The sequence below is a fragment of the Cnephaeus nilssonii genome (genome assembly GCF_951640355.1).
Source record: "Cnephaeus nilssonii genome assembly, chromosome: 1".
In the NCBI taxonomy this organism is placed as follows: domain Eukaryota; kingdom Metazoa; phylum Chordata; class Mammalia; order Chiroptera; family Vespertilionidae; genus Cnephaeus; species Cnephaeus nilssonii.
Genome location: NC_137072.1, coordinates 35563482 through 35588215, shown reverse-complemented (window position 1 = coordinate 35588215; position 24734 = coordinate 35563482). Strand labels below are relative to the sequence as shown.

At 45.1% G+C, this 24734-nt stretch overlaps 1 protein-coding gene across 18 annotated transcripts in view; it reads right to left on the bottom strand.

The window, feature by feature from the left end:
* Positions 1–24734, bottom strand: part of CELF2 (CUGBP Elav-like family member 2) — a 546733-nt gene that overhangs the window by 115330 nt on the left and 406669 nt on the right. For all 18 annotated transcript variants that reach the window (XM_079768799.1, XM_079768800.1, XM_079768802.1 and 15 more), the window contains one exon: positions 733–815. In XM_079768799.1, coding sequence (XP_079624925.1) covers positions 733–815 — 83 coding nt within the window. The remainder of the gene's footprint in view (positions 1–732; positions 816–24734) is intronic.

Below are 24734 nucleotides of genomic sequence, written 5' to 3'. Positions count from 1 at the left end.
GGCACTGATATTCGAATCAATGGGAGAAATATTCAAACAGCATAGGGATAGTCATACTAGCATGCACTATATAAAATTGCCCCCAAACTCCAGAAATCATGTAGTCTCATAAAGTAGTCACATAAATCAGTTCATTTCTAGAGAATTGTACTCACCTCAGATATTATTGGGAAGGTAATGGAAAAAAAAGTAAGCTTTGTATTTTCTGTTCTCTATCAACACGAAGCCACAAACAGGGCATTAAAACATTGACTTTGTTAACCACCATTGACTGCTTAGAAGCCATTATGAGGTTTAATATTATAGCTGTACAGGGTACATTTTGTTCTTTCAAAAGAAAAATCTGAAGACTAAATTTGAAAAGAGGCTCCTGGTGAGTAAAAGCTTTTCCTTTTCCATTTGCTTCTCTTGTGTGAGTTGGTTTTTTCCCTCCCTTTTAAAATCTTTGCCCACCCAATACCCTTTGGCAGCCGCTGTGACCCAGTGGGGTCACTCTGATTTTCTAACCAGGGGACACATGGTTTGAGAGCTCTTTCCGTCGGCATTAATGCGGGCGCTTCTTTATGGGCTGGCCAGCTGGTTTGGCTGCCGCAGGGGAGCAGAGGGGTCAGCACACACTCCTCAAAAGACCAAAGTCATTTTTGGCACTAAGAGCCCATAACTAGAACCTTCAGTTGAAAGGACCATTTTCAAGCAATAAAGTGATTTTGGTACAAAAGTAAACCGACTCACCCCAGGTAAAGTTTTAATATTGTGCAGTGCATTCTGGGCCTCAAGTGCAGCTTTTCTTGTATAAAACGTTACGAAACAACAACCTACAGAGAGAAATGAAAAGGTTTTTAGAAATTTCTGTGAATGCTTTGCTTAGATATAATGGAGACTGTGGCGAACAAATAATCTACTTAAAAGGATGCACAATTTAAAAATAATAAAGTGCATTGGAACAGTAATAACAACATCCCAAGCATTTACACAGTGCCTTTCATCCTGAATCATATTTATTAGCTTTGCCTGTGTTGAGATAAATTCATAGCTCTGTGCACCAGCCACCTGGAACACAGCCCTTCGGAAATGAGGGTGGGAGGTGGGGGGTGAGCTGGTAATAGGACCGCACAAAGAAAAGTGTTTAATCACAACAATAGCAGAAACATTAACTATGATTTCCTTAAAGGGTATCTCTAGGACATCACACTTTTAAAACACTTTCTAAACTCAATGGTTTAGACAACTGGATTATAAGCCTCTTAAAAGCCTGGATAATGCTCTATTTTATCTCCACCACAGTACATAATGCAAAGTCCTTTACATGACATAATCAATATTTGTTTACCAGAATGATAGACGCTATTTTAACCAGTTAGCAAGTAAGTTACAATACAGTTGGCCACGTGCCCAAACAGGTATCTGCACACTCTGTCCCACGGATTAAACCTGGCTGTGGCACATCGAGTGGCAACCTCTTGATTCCCTAACTCAGAGCTGATGGGGTCCAGGAGGCATGCCCCTCCGGGAGAGGCGGGCATCCACCCTCCACACAGCCAACTCCCTCCACCAAAGAAATGGTGTCAGAGCCTTGGACCATTCCTTCTGTGCTCTGAAGGACGGCAGACTCCTCCCTCAACATGTAGCTAAAAAGACTGGGTAACATATCTGGTTAAACCAGATAAAGACACCAGTTAACAATCTGTTAATCAGCACACAGTTTCTTAGCACAACCAGGCTTAGACAAAGGATGTGGACAAAAACTAAACATTTAAAGAAAAAAGATGCCGCCTCTGACCTGGGCTGTCTTTGGGCTGAGAAAAAAAAGGTGGAAAGATGCAGTCACCAAGACAGTACATATTTTACCCCCCTTCACTATAGGATCCTAATTCATGGAGCCAGACAGAGATGGCAAGGACAGCAAGCAACAGGAGAGACACACACGGCCCTTAGGCATCAACCTTGGTTGGTTCTATTTGGGGGGATGATGAAAATAAGACCAAGAGGGGGGAAAAGGCACAGTTGGAGGGCAGGGAGCTGGCACCACTGGCCATCTTTAGAATGCTAAGCTGGCATTCTGATTTTTCAAAACAAACGCTCATTCAAAGGCAGAGGGGGAAATAAAAGTACAATACTGTTCAGATAGCATTCCTAAATGCATGAAAGATGCCTCCTCCTCGTTTGGAAAGAGATTCGGAAATCTGTCATATATTTGATTTCATTGGAACCTATTGAGATTAAATATGCAAAACCTTTTACCTAGAGGACAAAGTAGAGCATGAGCATAGCTTCCTGGCATTTAAAAATACAAGCATTGAGAGATAGGAAACCCTTAATACAGATCACTGGCATGACAGAAGAAATGGGAAATTAGGAGGTTTCTTTAAAGAGTCACAGGTGGACAGACTGACCATATTTATATGAGCTTTCATTTCAGCTATTTGGACTTCTTTGACCAGAGTTCATTTAGCCATGCTCCTTGATGGTAGATTTTTTACTGAACTAATCCTCTTAACGAGTGGTTTTAGTTTCTCTGGCATTAGGTAAGCCCACGAAAAGCTATAGGAATGGCGGTCGATCAAGGAATAATAATACAGCAAAGTCAAGTCCCAGCTTCCAGCACCTATCACAATCGCTCCAAGAAGAAGAAAACTACCAGCTATACTTTGCTCGGCTTGGCGTAGAAAGACACACAGGGAAAGTCCCAACCACTGCCTTTTGAAAGCTTCTGACAACCAGACTCTCAGTGAGTTCTCTCCCGGTCCTGGCTCACAGAGTTAGATGCCAGGTAAGGATGCAATAGGGAAGGCTCTGAATTTTCCCCTCAAGAATCAAGGCTTCAGAAAGAGGCAGAATCCGATACTTTCAAGCAGGTGGGTTTTGGAAGTGTGAAACTTGAAAAAAAAAATTAGGGCTGGGGTAGAAGTTACAGGATAGTTTGCTTGCCTGGGAAGAAGAAAGTTAAGGAAGATGAAAAACAAAGCCAGCCTGGCCATGCTCAGAGCTAAGAATGAAGCATTTAGATTGGTCTAAAGAAGTGACGGGAGCTAGAAAGGGAGAACTAAACATGATGCTAAGATAAAAGCACAGGAGCAAAGATGATGGAAACTGAGGTAAGCTTGTATGCTCGGCCAACCTGAAGAACTCTGACCGATACGCAGTGGGCTCAGGAATAAAGCAAGCTCTCCTGCCTTAAACACCAAACAGAATGCCGACCATTTCCCCCTGCCTGAAACCCACTGGGAAGAACAGTTCATTTCTTTTTAAGCATTAACAGGGTGTCCTTGAGGGTGGTAATGTTTCACCGTTCCTAGTATTAACATCTTATTATAAATTTGGCTAAAGTGTTTTCCTCTTGAACAAAGTTCTTAGGATGGAAGGTGGTTTTTGAGAAAAGGCAAGTTTGAAGCTGAGGTCTGAGCAGTGCAGGATGGGGATGAAGGGGGAAAGGAAATGAAGAGAGGAGTCTAATGTATAGAAGGGGAGATGGGAGGATGCCCCAAATCTCAAACTCTGTCCAATTTAATTGGGGGCCTTCCCTGCCTGCCTGACAAGGTGAAACCAGGCGTTCATGATGTTGGTCCTCTCCAAACTGTGTACAGCTCTTAACTCTCACTCCATGCCCATGTAAACAATGGTTGCTGTTTTTTTAAAATGCTGCCAAGATCAGCTCTAGTTCTGGTTGCAATGCATTGGAGAAGCCCTGGCATAACATTGGTGATACGCTTCCCTCACTACTCGCTGAACCCAACCCAACAGCTCAGCACCCAACTTGGCACCTTTGAAGAAGGTGTCCCAGCTCCAGGTGGGCAGAGCCCGTGGCCTGGAGAGCAGCGCGCAGGCTGAATTTCTGCTCCAAGTTTCAGCCTCCACTGGGCCCCATCATGCAGTGAACAACTTGCAGAAAGGTGAGGGTGCTGGGGAAGATGATACAATTTGGAATATCACCCCAAGACTCTTCTTCCCTTTGGTTTCATACATTAGGATCCTGAGTGACTCGGGAAAATATCTAACTTCCTCTGTACCTTAGCTACTTTAGCTTCATCACTTCTAAGTCAGTGAATAAAAACCAGGTCTGCCTAAAATCCTCCCCAAACTATATGGGCATAAAGGCAAAGTGCTTCATTCAGAACAAATTTTTGAAGTCAAAAGTCGAAAGTATTCTTTATCTTTCTTGGGCTAAAAATGTCTTGCACTTCATTCAGCATGCAAAGCAATCCACTTGATAAAAACAGTGTTTGATTAAATTATCTTAAAATTTGCAGGGTAAATACAGAATTATAAATTTAAATAGTTCCCTTAAATGCAGCAATCTGTATTTCCCCCCGATGGGACTTTAGTCTGTATACTTCCAGCATAAGAATGTGTAAAAGACTTGTTTCTGTGAGTACTCTCTAGAAACCATAGTCTTTTTTTATCCATCTATCACTTGATAAGCTCACTTAAAATGTTCAATTCATTGACTCGCAGAGATTATTTCAAAAAGGGAAGGGAGAAATATCATTATTTGCCCTGATATGGTAATTACCATAGAAAAAGTTCATGGAGCTACTACAGGTCCCAGAAGATCCATGAAGGTTCAAGAAGGATGGAATTTTCTTTCTTGCCTACCCTAACCGGAGGTACAGCTGTTAAGGGAACCACCTGTCTCCGAGATTCCCCCACACCAGCTGTAACTCAGGGCTGAAATTTACTGGATGCATTTCCAGGTCAGCTGCAGCACCAGATGGCTCGGCAATCTGATTCTGGGGACAGACTCCTCCTCCAGCAGGTCTGCTTCCAACTTCAGCGTAAGGTGGGTGGTTAAACATCTACAGCACCCACAGGTGCTCTTCGGTGGTCAGCAGCTGCCACAGGCACCAGAGGGGACAACTCCTCAGCTTTGGGGGTTTCCAGGAACATTCATGAATGTCAACCATGGGAAGTGACACCCTAGGGCCTCTGAGGGATTAGCAGAGGGTAATGCAGTTTGATGAGTCAGGTGCCTCAGCAAGCCTCAAACCTACTTTTTCTGCTTAATGCTGCTCATTTTGTTGCTTCACATTTTTGTGCTTTGCTCGTTTGACACTAATAAGCACTTGGACTTCACAATTCTCGCCACCTTTATCCACTCATTCAGGAGTTTCTGCCAGTGGCAGTAGCCAACTTACAAAAGATGAACATGACCTTCCACACCCAAGTTACTTTATGGCATCCTGCTGTTCCAGTTTCATCGATACAATCCATCTTTCACGTGTCTATTTATCAACCCCAGTCCACTGCTCCTTAGAAGGGCTTTTCAAATTCACAGGTGAGATCGGTCAAGTGAACCAAACACCTGTCTCTCCTACACAGAGCTCACATATCCACTGCTGATGACTCTTCCACTGATCATCAAGAGATGCTGATGAGTCTGAAACATCATTGGTAACACATTAAAGCACAGTGAACATTACATCTCCCTGAGAATTCATTTTGCTGCTTGAATTTGTACATCTAGCAGAGCCCCTAGGCAGGCAATGTAGGGCAGATCAAGTGTGATGGTCGGTGGAAGAGGCCTGGAAGGGAAAGACCCGGCGTGCAGAGGGCCCTCGGTGAAGGCCGGGTGCAGGACCTCAGGTGAGCATCTCTGGGTGGCCGCCTGGCACTGAGGGCAGGCAAGAGGTACAGAAAGGCCACCTGGTTCCAGAGCCCCTTGTCTGCCACCCCTCTGTCGCCTCAGAGCCCCAATAAGGGGACTGGGAGCCTTTCACACCCGGGTTCCCATAAGTGGACAAGTTTAGCAATCCAGTTGCACATGTTCAGCTTGGAAAGCGAAATGTAATCAGTATTATAATTGTGCAGTAAGATTAGAGCATCTTGTATCAGAAGATGAGAGTGGCAGTTCCCAGAGAGGCTGACTGCTACACAGTCCAGACAGGAGAGATGCATCTGACTGTATCTCCTCACAAACAGTTTCTGCTGTTACGAAGGGTTCCCTCAGGTATTCTGCCGGCTTAATTGCTGAATAATTTGGGACACTGTCTTGAGGTTTCTGCTGTTTCCAAAGATAAAGCTCCGAACAAGACAGGCCAAAACACACACACACACACACACACACACACACACACACACACACACACAACGGTAGTATATTTAAAATCATAAAGAAGACACTCAACTTTACTGAAAGACTTTAATTTTAAATGATCAAGTAGATTTATCCTCAAAGAAACCATCTGGATTATCATAAATCTTTTCAAACCACAGCTGTTTCTCTTGAAAATCTCTGCTTGGAAATTCCTGGTAATACAGAATTTTTTAAAAATGCACTTCGTTTGTGGAAACAACCAGTTTACACCATGTTTTGCCCCGAGTCAAACAGCCATCTATTTACATTGTCCAGTGTGGAGGGTGGTGTAGACACAGCCCCAGAGAATGATGCCAGAGATCAGATTTGTAAATTACCTCTGCCCCGAAGAAAACTGACATCATACTCATCACAGGGACTTCCTCCGAGGTTTCCAGACCTCACCAAGTTGGGGAGGAAGGGAACAAAGGTTTGAGGCTCTGAAGAGCCTTTGACTCTAAAATATAGGCAACAAGGCAGTTTGTATCATATCTGTGTGCTTGTTGTAAGGAATCCAGGTTTAAGAAAAAGAGGTCAGTGACTTGAATGGTTCTCAATTATTGAAATAGTCACCCATCAGCTGTAGTGTAGACATTTCAGATCACAGGCCAACGATTCGGGCACAGGAAGCCAGCCCTGCATGCGGCTGGTCTAGTGACATTCCTCACACTTCAGCCTGGACTGAGCATGAATTCTTCTGGGAATGGTGCTCTCATAAGTGGGAGAAACGGCCTTTTTATTATGCTCTGGCTCTAATGGCAAATTCTTTTTCTGATGCCACTCCAGTAATATCTTCATACGGAAAACTGTGGGACATATTCTGAAGTACATAGAAATAACTGTACACTTGAGGATGGAGGAGAGAAGGTGAAAAAATGATTTCCCGCAACTCTGTGGCTAAGCCACTAAAATAAAATGTATCTCAGGTTTGGAGCTCATGGTGCTGTGCACGTGGACACCTGTCTCCTCAGATGGTCTCTGTCCACTGGATACAGAGGGGCCTGCCCATGTCTTCAAGGCCATTCAACATCATCCACGTAAGAAATCGATGTTACTTGATAAATCTAAGCAAATAAACACTTGAAAACAGCCACAGAATGACCTTCTGATGGCTGTAGCAGACAAATTCAATTCAAAATACATTTGAATTCTGGATGTCAACAAAGTCATCACATTGTGAACTGAAAACCCCCTTAACGGCTGTGTCTGAATTCTAAGGGGCTGACAGATCAAGGGACAAAGGCCCTGGAAGGCTAACTTAGCCAACCCGCTGTGGCTTTTCTCTTTCTGTGAATGAAGATCTATTTTGTGCACATTTGCAAGCAAAGTAGGTGCCTGCATTACACAAGTTGCATTGCAACTAGGATCTTGGCTTCTTGTCAAGTCAGTCGCATCCAGGCCAGTTGAAGTCAAAAGAGGACACACTCTTTTTTCACCCTTGATTCCCCTTGTGATCTATTTCCTCCTTCAATCTTCGCCACTCTATTGAGAATTTAATACTTTTTCCCCGAGTCCAAAGGTTGTTGATCCAAGTGGTGTATTTTGTGTTCAAGTGAGTTTCCCACACACCAAGCTCTCCACTGTCAATCATCGGCCTCACACCTGCCAGCACCCTGGACTCTCAGCTTCTACAAAGCAGTTAAAGGTTCAAAAACTCCATCTAAAGTCCCATGAATTGTATATTTAAAGAAAACTTAGTGTTGACCTTAAAAAAAGTAGTTTACCAGTGGTCTGGAAGGTGACCCTCAGCGCCTTGACGCAAAAGACAATGACAAAATGCCATTCTTCGCAAGTACACAGATGTGTCCTTTCCTTGGCCCAAATTCCACCCACCAAGAACTGGTGCTGCCAGAGCAAAACCATGTCAAATGTACTGCTATTAACTTGTGGCCTCCATGGTCCTAGGTGTTTATTTCGTTTACTTTGTCCTCAAAACATGAGTCCCAAGTATTGCTACCAACTACTCCAGCCGTGGCCAACCTTTCGGACCTCACGGACCACCGGTTGGCGACCGCTGAACTACACGGTTACATTAAGATGCAGCTCCCATGCTGCACAGCACAGGCTTGCATTCCTGCTTCCATTTCCTTACCGGGGCTCCTCTCACCTTGGCTACTGCACCCAGATGGCTGCAGTGACGCACGCTGAAAGACATGAAGGCCAGGAATGAAAAAAGTGGCATCCAAGGCAAAAAAATTAGCTCTAGGAAGAACCTACAAGAAGATGGAGTTTTGTTCTGCAAGCCATCACCGCCCCCCTCCCCCCCACCCCCCCCCCACACACTTTTTTTTTTTTTTGCTTTAAACTCAGAAAAAGAAAATCAGTGGAAGTAAACATGGCATTGCTTTCTCTTGGCTTCTATGCCCCTTTCACAGAATCACTGAGTTTTACAATTCGTTAACTCAACTACCCTAACAAGAAGCTAATAGAAAAGGCAAAACCATCCTAACAATTATTGGTTGACAGCACCCTTCAAAGTCAACGCCTCTCACAGGGGGCTGTGCCCTGAACCACTCGACAGTTTCTGTCTGGAACTCTTTTAACCTCCCTTCATGTCACCAAAAATGTCCTTTTATAACCGAAACCTCTCTTGTTTGAAACTTCTAACAGGCTCCTAGGACAGTGGTCAGCAAACTGCGGCTTGCGAGCCACATGCGGCTCGCGAGCCGTGTGGTTTGCCGCTCTGTTGACTAATGAGTTTGCCGACCACTGGGACAGGGGCTTAATCACAAGGAACAACAACAGCCTGTAATTATTGGAATCGAGAGTCTAGGTCAGTGGTCGGCAAACTCATTAGTCAACAGAGCGGCAAACCGCGGCTCGCGAGCCGCAGTTTGCTGACCACTGTCCTAGGACAAACCTTTCTTCTCTATCTAAAAGTGGGTCTTCCATAGCCAGCATTACAGCTACCCAACACAAATGCCACATCCTGTAGAAATCAACTTTTAATGAAATCATATCCAATTAGCTTAATTTTATGGAGTTTGATATAATTGGCACCCTGATGTAGAAAGTATTACCATCTGGCCACTACCTGGGAAGCAGAACAACAACGCTGCCATTCTGCTCTCAGTGCTTGAATTACGTGGCTGTCATCGTTTGGGTCACCAAGTGCAAACCCCAGGGAATCCCTTGGGAATTTTACAAGCAGGAGCTGTACTTCTTACTTCTGGCTGCCGGGGGCAGGGATTCTCTGTTCCTCCCAGAACTCTGACTCAACGTCCCCAGCAGGACCACCTCTATGCAGCAAATCTGAGCCAACCTATCAACCAGAGAGAGAACAGTGATCTCACCGGTTCCCTGCAATCCTGCACTCTCCTCAGACGCTGCGCCTGATGTGCAGTGACCACATGACCACGTTCTAAGGGGCCACAGGTCTAGGCTACTGCCAGCCTCCTGCTGCCCTGGGGACTTCTCTCAGAGAAACCACCTCCTGATGCTCCATGGCCCCGTGAGGACAGGCTCACTCTCTAAATCTGCCAGGAAAATTGAGTTTCGGTCTTTCTTTCTTTTTTACCCTAGATTAAATCTACTGCATTTTCAAACCCTTTGGAAAGGCAACTGAGGAGGAATGTGCACAGCTGTGTGTGTGCTGCAACACTCCTCACCCACTATTACACTATATGTAAACACAAGGAGAGCAGGACACAAGCAGAAAAGGTATCAAGGACAAAACTGCTGGAATCTGCTTTCCCCCTTCACCCTGGGCCTTTGAAATAAAACACTTAGGTTGAACCATTTCAAATGTCTAATTCCTGTAAAAGTATCTGAAGAATTTTAATGTCGCCCTTTTCCCTTGATATGACAATCATTGCATTTAGCTGCTTCTTGAACTCTCCCCCTCTGCTCTAAGCTGGGGACGGTGAGTTTACGGGCGATGCACATGCTTATCACGGAGCCTGGGACAGGATAAAGGAAGCAGGCAATCTCCTTTGTTACAGAAAAGGTCGCCTGAGCTTTGGAATACAAGGTAATAAGCAAACAGTGTAGTTATCACAATTTTATTTTATTTTTTTATTTTTATTTTTTTAAAAATATATATATTTTATTGATTTTTTACAGAGAGGAAGAGAGAGGGATAGAGAGTCAGAAACATCGATGAGAGAGAAATATCGATCAGCTGCCTCTTGCACACCCCCTACTGGGGATGTGCCCGCAACCAAGGCACATGCCCTTGACCGGAATCGAACCTGGGACCCTTGAGTCCGCAGGCCGACGCTCTATCCACTGAGCCAAACCGGTTTCAGCACAATTTTATTTTTAATAATATATTTTTTTATTGATTTCAGAGAGGAAGGAAGATGGAGGGAGGGAGGGAGGGAGGGAGGGAGGGAGGGAGGGAGAGAGAGAGAGAGAGAGAGAGAGAGAGAGAGAGAGAGAGAGAGAGGGAGAGAGAGGGAGAGAGAGGGAGAGAGAGGGAGAGAGAGGGAGAGAGAAACATCAATGATGAGAGGGAATCATTGATCAGCTGCCTCCTGCATGCCCCACACTGGGGATAGAGCCCACAACCTGGGCATGTGCCCTGACCAGGGAGTGAACCGTGACCTCCTGGTTCATAGGCCAATGCTCAACCACTGAGCCACATCCAGCCGGATTATGATTTTATTTTTAAATACTAATTCTAGAGTAGGAAGAAGGACCATATTTTTTCTCTAAAGGTAAAAAAAAAAAAAGTAACTTCAGGTTGAACTTGACAAGCCAACTAAAAGGCCTACTGGGCAGTATCACTAAACTTGGTGTGACTGGACAGACTCCTTAGGCCGGTGGGTCTCCCAGGAGTCGTGGTGATGAGGCAGAGATGGTACCCCTGAGGATGGCAGCAATGTCTCCTTCTCCAAGGGCCCACGGCTGCAGCAGGCCTACAGGCTGATTTAACCAAGACACCTTCACACAGATGAAGGAAGGCGGCTCAGGGTTAACTGTGGGAGAAGGTACTTCTGCCTTGAATTCAATTAAAAAGGATTTAGTTTCCAAAGTACTGAAGCACCTCATTAAAAGGAAGTTTTTAATATAAGGTTATTTCATAGTGTGGATTCTCTTGAGGATAGGTTGGCATTTTAATTAGGAGTTTGGTGGCAGTGGGAAGTAGGTCAAAATCACGTCTATTTTGCTAGGATTCTCAGTTCGGCACTCTGGGCTTTTAGACCAATCTGTTGAGTCTCAACTTCATTGTGCTGCTTCGAGGGTGTGGTGATCTGTCCTTGGAGACTAGGAATATAGACCCCTTATTATTAGTGTAAAATATGGCTCAGCTCTGTCCCTCTGTGGATATCACTGGTATTCTAGCTTTTTGCCGGCCTGATCTAGGTGGGGCTGAACTCTCCAGAGGCATTTCAATCCAGAGCAGAAGCAAAATATTTTTTCTGGAACTGGAGAAAGAAATCATATCCACTCCCTGACTCTAGTCTTCACAGCCAAAGTGAAATGTAGAGGCCAACCCTCTGGCTATAGAAACGGTATGCTGGCAAAAGGAAAGCTCTACACTGATTTTAGCCTGTTTCCTGTGCTGTGACTCCAGAGAGTGGCTATTAAGACCACTGTAACTGCCTCACCCACTCCCACGATGACTGCGTCATTTTTCATGTGCATGTAGATCAGGGAGGGAGAGACTTTTATGAGTTTCCTGGAACAGCAGAACCCATGTAAGAAATGCACTTACATAGCCAAGTATTAGTTGATGTTCCAGGGATAAGAAGTCCCAGAGTTCTCATGGCAGAGACCCTGACAGTTTTCAAAGTCACACTGGATTTTCTCTCCTGCTTCATTCACAAAACTTTGCAGTGAGTCAAGTAGCCAGTCACCCCATATTAGAATTTCAGACTGACTGGGGATATGACACAGCTCTTTACATCTTCAAGCTTCTGTTTCCTTGTTTATAAAATTGAGTTAGCAATAATAGTCGTATCATGGGGTTGTCACATTAAACAAAATAATTTGTGAAAATGTATGGCACAGCTCCTGGCATATCCATCAAAGCGCTTAATAAATGTTACATGTTATTATCCACCTTAAATTTGTTATGTTCCTCCATAAAGCCCCAAGGCAGGCAGGACCTATACAGGTTCCCTAGGAGGCAGGTGAGGGGCAGGCAGTGTTACCCCGATGTTATAACAGAAGAACCTGAGGGACCGAAAGGCAGCGTCAACATGCCTGCCACAGTGCTGTGCTGCTCCCCGCTGGCCTCCGCGTGGACGGGAGACACACGAGTCCCTTTGTAAATGATGGCCACGTGCCCTTTAATAGGGTTTGGAATTGATTTTGTTGTCTTGCTTTCTGAAGTAATTACTCAGAACCAGCCAAGTTCACCCATTTGCATGGCCTTTGAGGACCCGGCACATCCATTTACGTGGCCTCTGAACAGTCAATCAATTTTAATGGAATCATTGTGGTGACTTTCCTGCTCAGGGTATGACAAAAATTTCCCCAACTGTACCCTTGATGGTACTCCCCCAAGAGCCCAGAATTCCCTAAAACAGTTTGTTCTTTGATATAAAACCTGTTGCTGTCTAATGAGCACACCCAGGTTTCACTACTAAGAAAGGAGTTGAACCACAGATGTGTGTCACTTCCCCTTATTTCAGCAATGAAAGAGGAGGAAAAAGCAATGACCTGGGCTTTGTGTGAAGAGGTGGCACTCAAGATGTGTAGGACCGAGAGCGGAAAGGGAGGAGAACCGGGGTGCCTGTCCCCCAGGTGAATTCAGGAACTTGCAAATGGGGTTCCAGTGGCTGGGTTTCATGTTGAGAGTCACCATCACACAAGGATAACACACAGGAAATATCACTGACTGCCTGATAGGTTGCTGTCTCCAATGGTAGTTCAGTTCCTGTTTTGCTATCATGCTACCTAGGACCATTGAAGCACTTTGCCAGCAGGGGCCACATTGAAAGGTCCCTTGGTCCCCTTAACAAGGCATGGCACAGTGCCAGGTGTTAGGTGCTTTTTAAAAAATATATTTTTATTGATTTCAGGGAGGAAGGGAGAGGGAGAGATAGAAACATAAATGATGAAAGAGTCTCATTGATCGGCTGCCTCCTGCATCCCGCCCTTCCCCCGCCCCACACACACACACTGGGGATTTAGCCTGCAACCCAGGCATGTGCCCTGACCAGGAATCTAACCACGACCTCCTGGTTCATAGGTTGACACACAACCACTGAGTTGGGCCATCAGGTGCTTTTTAAATACTTATTGACTGTCCTCAGGGCATTTCCTCATCTGCTCACTCCAGAGCAACTCGGTTTCTTTTAGATTTCATGTTCTATGAGCCTTTCTGATGTGGGCTATTCGTGGTGGTAAAAATAGCCCATGTGACACTCTTTAGTCCATTTTCTGAGAAATGACTCTGGTATGGCTGACCAATTTCTGGCCTAAGACATGTGTAGTTTGCTGGTTAGGTGAGCTAGATTTTTTTTAATCCACTTCTTAAAATAATCTGTACACAGTGCCAACCTTGGGTTCTGGCATAGAGAAGTGAAGGTTGGCTTCTTTTCTTCCTTCTACTTGTGATATAATTTTAGGGGTACCATGGAGGCTTCCTCTAAATCTAGGGTGATCAAGTAACTCACCACCCAAGGGGGGACATTTTGGAAAGCAGAGGGGAGATTATTAATAGTCATTCTGGGACAACAGAACGAAACGAGGGCTGTCACAAGCGAACACACAGACCCTTCTCTTTCGTTCTCTCTCTCAACTGCTTCTCTTTCTCCTGTGAGCTTCATCCCTATGGCCAGAAGCTCCGATATATATTAAAATAAAGACTCCTCAAAAGCAACACTATGATCTACTTTTCCAGTGATGTACGCTATGGTATAAATAAATCTCCAGCGACAGGCTTTGATATGAGTTTATTCAGTGACAAGGCGGGTGCTGGGGCATGAGGTGGTGTCATGAAAGAGGGGAAAAAGACAAAAAACAGGGGTGGCTGCAGGAAAGAAACTTCACACATATCATAATTTTCACAAGGGCTGGTCCTGACTGACTGTGATCATCTCCAAGTGCTAGACTGAGAGAGTAAAGGGAACTTAGCAACCGTGCAGCTTTAGTCCATTTCCAGTTAAAGAAACTGGTCCATAGCCCGCCCAGCTTGGCTCAGTGGTTGAGCATTGACCTATGAATCAGGAGGTCACGGTTCGATTCCTGATTCTGGGTCAGGGTACATGCCCGGGTTGCAGGCTTGATCCCCAGTAGAGGGCGTGCAGAAGGCAACCAATCAATGATTCTCTCTCATCATTCCCTCTCTTTCCCTCTCTGAAACGAATGAAAATATATTTAAAAAAAGAAAAGGAAACAGAAACTGGGACATAGAGAGGTGGCATCTGGACAGAGCATCAACTCTCTGGATACTGACGAAGGCTGGGCCCGGATCCAATCAGGTGGGCTTGCTCTTGCCAAAGACCGTCATGCGGCTTGGTTGTTCTGAATCTCAACCCAGGTATATGTTGAGCATGGCTTTCCACTTTCCAGGAAATTAAATAAACATAACTGATTACGGGTACAAGAAAAATATAATCATGGTCCTTGCACTTGATGTGTTTAAAATTTAGCTGCACAGTGAACTGCCCATTCTGCAGCAGGTAGAGAGAAGAAGATTCATCTTCTTTGCCACAGAATCTCTGCCTGGAAATCTCAGAGGGAAAGTGAAATACTTCCCTGATTTCCAGGTTACAGAAAGCTCTACACGCCACACACTGATTAGCCGCTATGTGGCTTCACTAGAGGAAGACGCCATCTATTAGCCTTCCCCGCGCTGCACGCTCACCGAAGCAGTATTTGATCTAAAAACTTTCATTTTTCTCAATCACTGTCAACGACACTCTTTCTTCTATTAAACCTTTAGGAAAGAGAGACAAGAAATATCCTGCAGGCTCCCACTCTGTCCTCAAGATGACTGCATGAAGATGGATTAAAAGTCCTCAGCCCTTTTGGACTTAAGAGCCAGAACTTGGGTGGATTTCACACACACACACACACACACACACACACACACACACACACACACACACACGATGGGGGTGGGAAGAAAGGCGTGTTGGAAAACACTCAACAATGAGCTAAAGGGTTGGAGGAAACAAAGATCACTTACGCAGCAAAGCCTCTGCTATACTCGATTGCTTCCTAATTGTGCAGATAACAAATGACAATAATACCTCCTTGTAGTCAAAAGAGGTTTTCCTGCCACTGAAGGCCTCTTTATTCTAAAGTTTGTCCTATCACAGGAAGACCAATCACTCAGGCAATCCAAAACAGTAGGTATCCCAAATATTTTTTTCAGAATGTCCTGGAATACTTTGAGAGAAAGAATTATCTTCCTAAATATTAACTGTCATAGGCAAACATTAAAGTTGGTTTGAATTCCCCGAGCACACCTCAATTTGTCCAAAGGGTCTTGGTCCGCACCGCTGTTGTGTAGCACAGAGACCAGGATTCCAATGTGCTGTGAAGAGCATATGAAACGGAAATTTCACACATCTCCTGGCGTTCGTCTGGCATGGTCAGGAGTCTGAGTGGAGCAGCTTTCGATTTTCCAGTTTGGGACAGAGATCACCGATAAATAATTCAACCCATTATTTGTCCAATATAGTTATGTTTTTAACTTCCATGATGATAAGCTTCAAAAGGATTCAACATTATGACGGGGGCTAGGGGGCCAGGGAACTCCCAATATTTCATTCCTAGTCAATCTTATACACTGACCTACGTGTTAAAGAGCTGTCAAGAGGTGATATGTTCCAAGTGTTGGATATGATCCATAAAACAACTGTATGTCAAAATGTCTGCTAACCTTGGTCAACTGAATGAAGCAATGAGCTAATTCAAAGAAGAATTCAGGTTTGAACGGACATATTAGTGTTACATGGTAGAGACACAATATAACGCTGCCTCTAAATTCTAAGAACAGAGATAGGTAAAGGGTGCCAGGAACTAGGTTTCGGCCAGCTAGTCTGCCACCCTTCCTTACAACATGGGATCCTAAGACTGCAACAAATGTACACTCCCCTCCCCAAATTTCATTACATCTTACAGTGCTTCTCAAACTTTCCTAAGACAACTACCTGGAATGTTTGTAAAAACACAGATTCCTAAAACCAATGCAGACATATTGGGTCAGGATTTTCAGGGGGAAAGGCCTGGTAATCTGTATATCAGGGTCCCTAGTAAGTCTCATCCTCAAGGAAGTCTGGGGCACAATACAACCAGCCGTCTGTGGCAGAGACTAGCAGCCGTCCCACGCTGATCTCCTCCCTTCTCCCACAGCGCCAGGCCGAAGAAGAGTACATGGCAAAAGCACATCCGCTAGCTTCTTGTCATGTCACTATGTACAGGACAAGGAAATGTGAATGGAAGTGATATTTGCTGCGTCAGGGCCAGGGCTTGCAACAGAACAGATATTTTCATATTTCCTTTTGGATGGATGCAGATGACAAAGAAACAAAAAATATAAGGAGGAGGTAAGTGCCACAAGATGAAGAAGAAGGCTGGATCCCTGTAAAACCACGTGGAGGAAAGCCATTCACCAACCCAACACCCAAAAAAGGATTACTGACATGAGCAAGAAAGAAACGTCTACTAGGTTTTTAGTTGAAATACCATTTTGGGTCTATTTGTTGCAGCAGTTTAGTCTACCCTGATTACTACAGCACCACTGAGGCGATACCTGGAAAGTCTGGGTGAATGTGAACATCAATCTTCCTGTTTGACCACAGGAAACCCAGGAAGCCGTCAACATCTGTCCCTGGAAGATCTGCCCTAAAACAGATTCTCTGGTGCACACCTCCCACGACCCAGTTTTGTGACATTGGTGTCGGGGAGGTGCTGGGTGCTGGCTGCTCTGGAAAGCTCCCGGGTGAGAAATTCAGGCCAAAAAATCAGGACACATCTAGGTTATCTGAAGCCTGAAGACTCTGACTGGGCTACTCTTCACCACATCCCTTGCTCTTTACTAAGCCTCCCCTCAGTAGTGCTGTGGAGAAGCAATGAGTACATCTTATAGAGTTAAAAATCCCTCTAAATTTCTAGCCATCAAGGCTAACTTCTTGCCTGTCAGCAGCCTTTAAAATATTGATGGCTTTTTCCTCATAACAGACACGCCAAGTGGAGTCCGGAGGGCCTGCTCTTAACTGTGACTAGAAATGGACTCCATGTAATTAAATATATTTTTCAAGAGAAAGTACACTGAGAAAGGCGGGGGCAACATCCATCAATCCCCCTTTGCAGGCCCCATCTATCTATTCCGGGCTCTAGACAGTGCAGTGATATGTGGGGCTGCTGGCAAGCTTGACACCCGCTTCTGACACCTCTGGCCGGGGAGCGATGGCAAGCCGGCCCGTGTATGACACAGGAAGAGTTTGGCTGGAGGGAAACGAGTCTGTTTGGAAGTAATTTCCTATATATTCAAGAGGGAAAGAAGAAGGGCCAACAGGATGATTAGTAACTGAACTGGGGAGAGTAAGAAAACATCACAGAAACAAAGAGAAAACATCATGTACTGTTTTCTTAACCGAATGGCTTCTCACTAGTCTCCAATGAAGGATGTTGGTGCCAGAGATAATATTCTTGGGTTCTAATAAAACTATCATTTTGCCCCTGATAATCTGTCACCTGTGAAAAAATAATCCTACAACTGTACTCCCAGTTTTCCAAATCCCTGGAATCCTTGGTTACCTGATAGGTAAACTGCGCTTGGTCCACGAGATGAGAATAACCTTACAAGACAATTCACTGCATTTCCTCCCTATGAACTGAAAAACACACGCTAGACTGAAAGTAGACTTTCAGTTCAAAGACAGGCTGTGTAATCTAATTGGCAGACCTTTATACACAAGATTTTATTCTGAGTCTTGGGTCTTCCTTGAAACATCAATAAGCCGTATATGGATTGCTGCTAACATCTTTGTAAGCAGGAATAATTATCTCTAGAGGAGACAGAGTCTATGAAAAAAATCTATGATGCTTTTCTTTCAGACGAGCTTTGTAGAAAAGGTGAGGTCTGGAGTAGACCGAATGACCCCTCCCTTTCAGGCCTTCTGCGGTAGCTGCCTATGAAAGAAGAATGTTAAAAAGTGGATACTGGCCTCCTAGAATTTTTTTTTTTTTCATAGTCCACATAACCTTAGATTTTTTTATTGTACTCAGAACAAAAGAAAATTCTAAGCACCAGCATCCTTATTTCTAAGGAGCCTATCCATGTCTAGATGAGTGAAAGTCTAGTCTAATCAAGTTTATCTAAAAACAAAAGATCAAAGGTAGGAAAAGACATTGACAGCAGATTAAGTGTTCTGTCTCCCAGGTCTTGCCCTAAGCTTGCAGGCTCCTAGGAGGTCTGACCATCACAACCCATGTTTTTCCTCTAAGAAGATAACAAAATACCGGTGAACTACTCCATTCAGGCAGGGACTGGCTGACTGCAGTCTTTATCAGTTACTGCATTCTGCTCCCATGTCTTAACCACAGCAGAATAATTAGTTTTGAGATTGTACACTGCTGTACGGAATAAGCTGTAACACTAAGAGATAACTGACTGATTACACAGCCATGTTTAAAACATTTCATCAGTTTTAGAGCAGCAGATAAAACAACTATTTCATGTGTACCAGCAGGTTCCAGATTAACCCTGCGGAGTTAAAAACTGTGAAACCAAATATCAGCTGATTCCAATTTAAAGCAATAAATCACTGGCGAATGTTGACAGAGTTATATGGGGTCTGGTTACCAGGTGACAGTTACTGCATGTTTTAATCCAACTTCCATATTTTTTAAAAAAGTATTTTGCAACTGCCTCAAAGCTGCCACAACAATATACGTTTAAAAGAGTAATAACACCAAAATGTAAAGAAATAGCCTTAATAAAACTGTCAGCGTCAAAAACGATACAGAAGATTCTTCATCAAGACATGAATTAAAATCAGCAGTAAATACACACCAATACACTAAACACGCAGGAATTGGACAGAGCTTGTGAACAAGCACCTAAATATCAGACATCCATTTGGGAATAAAGATTTAAGAGCTGCTTCTCCCTCGCCCTGCCATTAACCATGGGAGTCAAACAGCAGTGAGCTTCCATTCAGTGTCCCGCACAGGGCAGCCCAAGGCCAGTCTGTCACTTCCACGGTGCATTGTTGAACAGCAAAGTGGTCGGTCCAGTGAGAGGCCGCCAATAAACACTGCTGCTGCTTTCTTTGGAGGCACTAGGGCAACCTGGACGCTAAATTGTATTCTGCCGAGTACAGAAAACGATTTTGGTTTTCCTTTTCCCCTGGGACATTTGGTAAGGGACCCTTTGAGACCCTAGTCTCAGTTTATTTTATGGGAACTGAAACTTGAGATGAAAACGGACCCATCTGAAGCCTTTTTACATATGTGAATGGAGAGAAGAGCTGTCCGGCGTCCAGTGGACAGACCCTGGATTAAACAGTCTGCTTGGGGTAACAAAGGGCACCGGCCTGAGCCTGAGAGGGTGTGGCTTTTGTCCCAAGTCTCCTGGCTGGGGTAAGTCACCGACATTCGACCACAGAGTCCTACGTAAAAGCAAGATGCCCGCCCCACCTGCCCATCCCAGGGTCATCACTGGGAATCAGTGAGAGGATGATGTGAGAATGCACCACAAACAGAAGGAGTCTATACAGATGGAAGTTATTATCAAATAGGGCATCAAAACTCTCTAGTTTATAAACCTGGATTGGGGGTAGCAGAAACTGAGCAGCTTTGGGCAAATTACTTCCCCTGTCTTCTCTCCCTCTGCAAAGAAGCTTACTACGCTCATGAGTTTCACAGGGTTACTGTGGGTGATTGGTCTAAATGACTCTCAATTACATATTCATGGTTTATATGATACTCCAGCTAACCAATAAAAATAGCCCACTGATGAATTCAAACTGCCCTATGAAAATGTAAAGGACAGAGTCATTTCCAAGGGGCTAATTTTTTCCCCACGAGGTAGACAGAGGAGGTTTAAATGAAGACTCTGTTCTGCTATGTTTAAGAAAGAGCATTAGTATCTTGTGTGACTGCATCTGTGAATGAAGACATTCAAGAAACCATTATGTTTTCAACGTAGGTTAATAATAAGGCTATTTTTCCACCCACTCGTTGGCACAGCTGTAATGTTCTTGGCCTCAAGTGGGAGGCAACGTGGAACAAGGAGTCAGAAGATGAATGACATGAAGCATACCAGCACCAGTTAGTATAAAATATTACCAGATTAGAAATGACTGATTATTGTCTTAGTGACTGCGACTCCTTTCCCCCCTTTGTTTCCAGCAAACGTGGAGTTGTGGCACCCAAGCCAGCCAATGGAGTACCCGGGGAATGATCAATTAATTTCTGTCCTATTTCTAAACAGTTGCCAGCCAATACTTCAAGCACCATTTATCTCCAGCCCTCTTTTTCTTAGGTGACACTGCTGTAACGTGTGCATGGCTGTGGGCCTGGCTGGGTTGTAGCTGGTGTAGAACCAAGTTGGATGATGAGGGAGGAGGGAGGGATACAAAGAAGTGATAGCTAAGCATGGCTATGGCTACCAGGACCTGGTGACGGGCATAGGAAAAACGGAGGGGTTAGGGAATCCCAAACACTGCTGTTTGGAACCACCTGCTCACTGTACCCTCAGTCTCTTGGTGTCTGGTGCATTTCTGCTCTCTCCAGTACAGAAAAATGAGCCAAATGGCAGTTAACACTCTCAGAAAGCACTTTGGGGATATTCTAGGAAAAGGACAGTGAAGGCGCCAAGTGTAACATTACTCTATTGTAGCAGAATGAGAAGTATTATCACACCTGGAGGTGCGATAGGAGGTGATTTAAAGTTCATAGTGGAACACTGACAATAAATATCAGATTTATACAGCTTCCACAAGGGCACTTTCAAAGCTCCTTCTGAACTATGCACAGGAAAGGCATTACGGGCCCCATTATCCTGAGATGGGACCAGAGCCAGGGATGCCTAAAAGTGCCTGTTGAAAATGATCATTTAGAGCAGAGGCCACCGAGATCAAAGCTCACCTCCATTCTTCCCTGAGATTATGGCTTGTCTAGCAAAGAGCCACCAGTGTTTCTGTAACCCACGTGGCACTATAAAAAAGGATGGTTTCTTGTTTTCGGTGAAATAGACAGAAAATAGAAACTGAGTTGAACTTCTCCATGAAAAGTGATACCTATGGGTGTTTGCATCTTCTGTCAATTTCTTCCAGTCAGAAAATGCTACCTGACTCTGTATCTATTAACATTTGACATTATATTCCTAGTAAAAGAGCATATGTTAACATGTCATTGATCTTCGCTAATAATAGCAGGTGGTGGGGGGTGTGGTTAGGAAAAGCTTATTTCAAGGATCCAGGCAGTTGGCTATACTTTTGCTCCAACCCTTCTGTGATCTATATTTGGACTGTGAATGTTTCCGGGTAGCCTCTGCAGAAAACGGACTTAATGATTCTAAAGGGCTAGATCAATGCGAAGATGTAGACATATCTGGGTTACTGGACAAAGGCTAATTTTCTCATTTCAAAATCTTCAGTTTTCTCAATTCAAAATGAAAACAATTTTAATGTCTCTACTTTTAAAGCTCGGAGCAAAAGAAGTGAAATAAAATAGAAAAAGCATCAAAAGGAGAATCTTAAGATAACGAGTCAAGTCTCCAAATGGCCAAATTCCTAGCCAGGTGACCATCATGGAAACTGCCAATCTCAGTTTTCCCACCCACGTCTGAGGCTGAATGACTGCTCCGCCTCCTTCCCAGGACAACACTGAGAATTAATCCTTGATAAACCTGTCCACGTGAAGCACCACGTGTGCTTTAGCATTTATTGGAAGAGCTATTCCATTGACAAAGTACTACAAACACATACAGAATCAAACAGTGCCTTAACTGATCGTACCCTTTCCATTAAACCGGCATTACTTTTTCCTTGCAGCAAAAACTGTATTGGGTCCTCAGAAGGTATTCTCCCTTCTGATAAATATCCACCGTTAGGCAGGTTTTGTTCACACCCTAGCCCAGTTCTCTCTGGAACAGGAGAGCTTTGCTAAGGGTGGACCAGCCCCAAACAGAACCCGCAGGGCGTTTAGCAGGAACACAGGCAGATCTTAACGTTAACTAAATTATACTCTATTGCAAGTTCAGGTTCCAGTGAGATTTTCTTCTGTACTCACTGAAATGCAATTACTGCACTTATCTTGTCACTGAAACTTTTGAGCTGTTCTCTTCACATTCACATAAACCTGTGATTTCCTGCAGACCCCTCGCTGTAAGGTTTTGAGAATCTTACCCATCAAAACCGTTCTTTCCCCTACCCTTGCATTTGGCACCTGCCTCGCTGAAGGAGCCCGTGGGGTTTCCAACCAGAAGGCAATTATTGCCACCTGAAGCCCAACGTCTGTGAGGCCGGCCTGGTTCTCCCAGTCCCCAGGAAAACCAGGTTCTCCCGGGGGGCGGGGGGCTATTATGAAAGTCCGCGGCAACGTCACCGCACGCCCAGTGAGATTTGTGTTCAGGGAGGTGCACCACGGTGTCTACCTCTCTCTAAAAATGGCCTGGGTGGGTGCTGGAAGCAATATTAAAAGACAAAACAAAGCAGGTCATGAATGATTACAGTATCTTCCCGTTAGCAGGGTTAAAACTGTTAGACATCGCCAAAACGGGTGGGAAATATAAAGACTGCAACCACACTACATTTATGGAGTGGCTTATACTTTCTCAGGCATTCTTGCCTTGTCTGCCTTGAGCCCTCTGAACACTGGCTCTGCATCCGAATCACGGGAACACCATTAGATGCTGAGTGCGCCCTTCCTCGGAGGAATTCAGAATGCCTGAGGGTGGAGTCCAGGCACTGGCATTTTTTTTTTCAATTCCTCTAGGCCAGTGGTTCTCAGCCTTCCTGATGCCGCGACCCTTTAATACAGTTCCTCATGTTGTGGTGACCCCCAACCATAACATTATTTTCGTTGCTACTTCATACCTGTAATTTTGCTACTGTTATGAATCGTAATGTAAATATCTGTGTTTTCCGATGGTCTTAGGCGACCCTGCTAGTGGTTCTCAATCTGTCGCGACCCACAGGTTGAGAACCGCTGCTCTAGGTGATGTTCACCGACAGACAGGGCCGCAAACTACTGTGTCTTGCTTGCATCTCACCTCAGCTTAATGAAGAGGGCTCAGAGCAGGTGGGCACCTTACTCCAGGTCACTCAGGAGATAATTCCAAGTCCAAAGTCAGAAGTCAAAGTCCCCGACATCTTTCCAGTATAACTCGGCTCCTTGTAACTGCTGCAACAGACTGTCACAGGGCAGTTGTGCTTGGGGGAGAGGTGCGAGTTAAAGAGTAGAGTGGCTGACTTCCATGGACTCCTGGCTCTCCTGAAATCTAGTCTGTTCGTATTAGTGGCTGACAGTCTCCCTTTCAGTGGGTCGGCCACAGGGCAGCAAGGCCAGGTAGGGCTGCGGCAGCACATCCTGCCTCAAGGTACACGGCGCGTGAGCAGTGACTTGCTGGGAATCCAGGCCAGCTGGTGCCCCGTAACCACCATGCACTAGCATGAACGGGCAGCATGGCTGACGCTCCGACTACTGCACTGTTTCCTCTCACCTGCAGCCGTGCTGGGACAAGGGGGCCTCATCAGGCGGTGCTTCCTCGGGGCTAGGGCCGGGCCTTCGGGGACTGTGCTGGAAAAGCCCCACCTAACCACAACCAGACGCCAGTACCCTGCTTAGAGCCTGTGACTTCCACAGGATCCCAGCCCAAGGGCCTGCACATCTGTACACGAGGGACAGATGGCTCCTAACGCTGATGGACGTGCTCACACGAAGGCACGTGAGGAGCAGATGACAATCCCTCACTACTAACTGGCTCTTCCGGGCAAACAGCAGGAGCCCATTAAATGGCACTGACTCCATACTTCCCCAGGAACATCCCCCGTTGTCAAATTCCAAGAAGCCAAAGTGACACAGCGCCTGAGACTCTGAGGACAGGGAGGGCGTGCAACAAAAACCAGAGAAGTGGAATCTGCACAGACACCCTCCCTTCCTTTTCACTTGAGATTCGCTGCTCTACATTCAGACTCAGGATCATCGCTTTGCTCAGAAATCTGAACGCTAATGAAACAATCACTTTTTGATTTATAAAAGAAGTCAAGTCTGATGATTTGGAAAAGATCTAAGCTTTGAAAATGAGGACGTTTAGGGGACTATATCCTGGGGGTCCACACTGAAATGAAATGCAAGAACAGGCAGAGTGTTATCCCAAGCTCGACTTTCCTGCACTCAGTGACTTTAGATTTCAAGGTGTATCCCCATTTTTTTTGCCCCTAATGGGTCACTGTCCTGGGACCACCAGGTTGGCAGCTGGTCTCATGATGGGTCCTGGCCCAGAGGTCTCTCCCCACAACAACATCAGGAGATGGCACACCTTTGAGTCTCCCTGCCCAGGGACACCGCCGAAGACTACAGCCTCACGGTCCTGGTGGTGTGCTTCAGCCTCTCACAACAGGAGGCCAGGCTGAGCTACACTACACACTGCTCTTTCCCAAGCCACCAACCAAGCCTCCGTCACTCTCCAACCCTGCACTGGGCAGGGTTTTCCAGGTAAGAAGACAGCCACTGTAAAGCTGAAAAGGTCGGAACAAGGTGAGGGCCCACTATGTTACAGGCACCGGGTCAGAAACCGCTAGATACA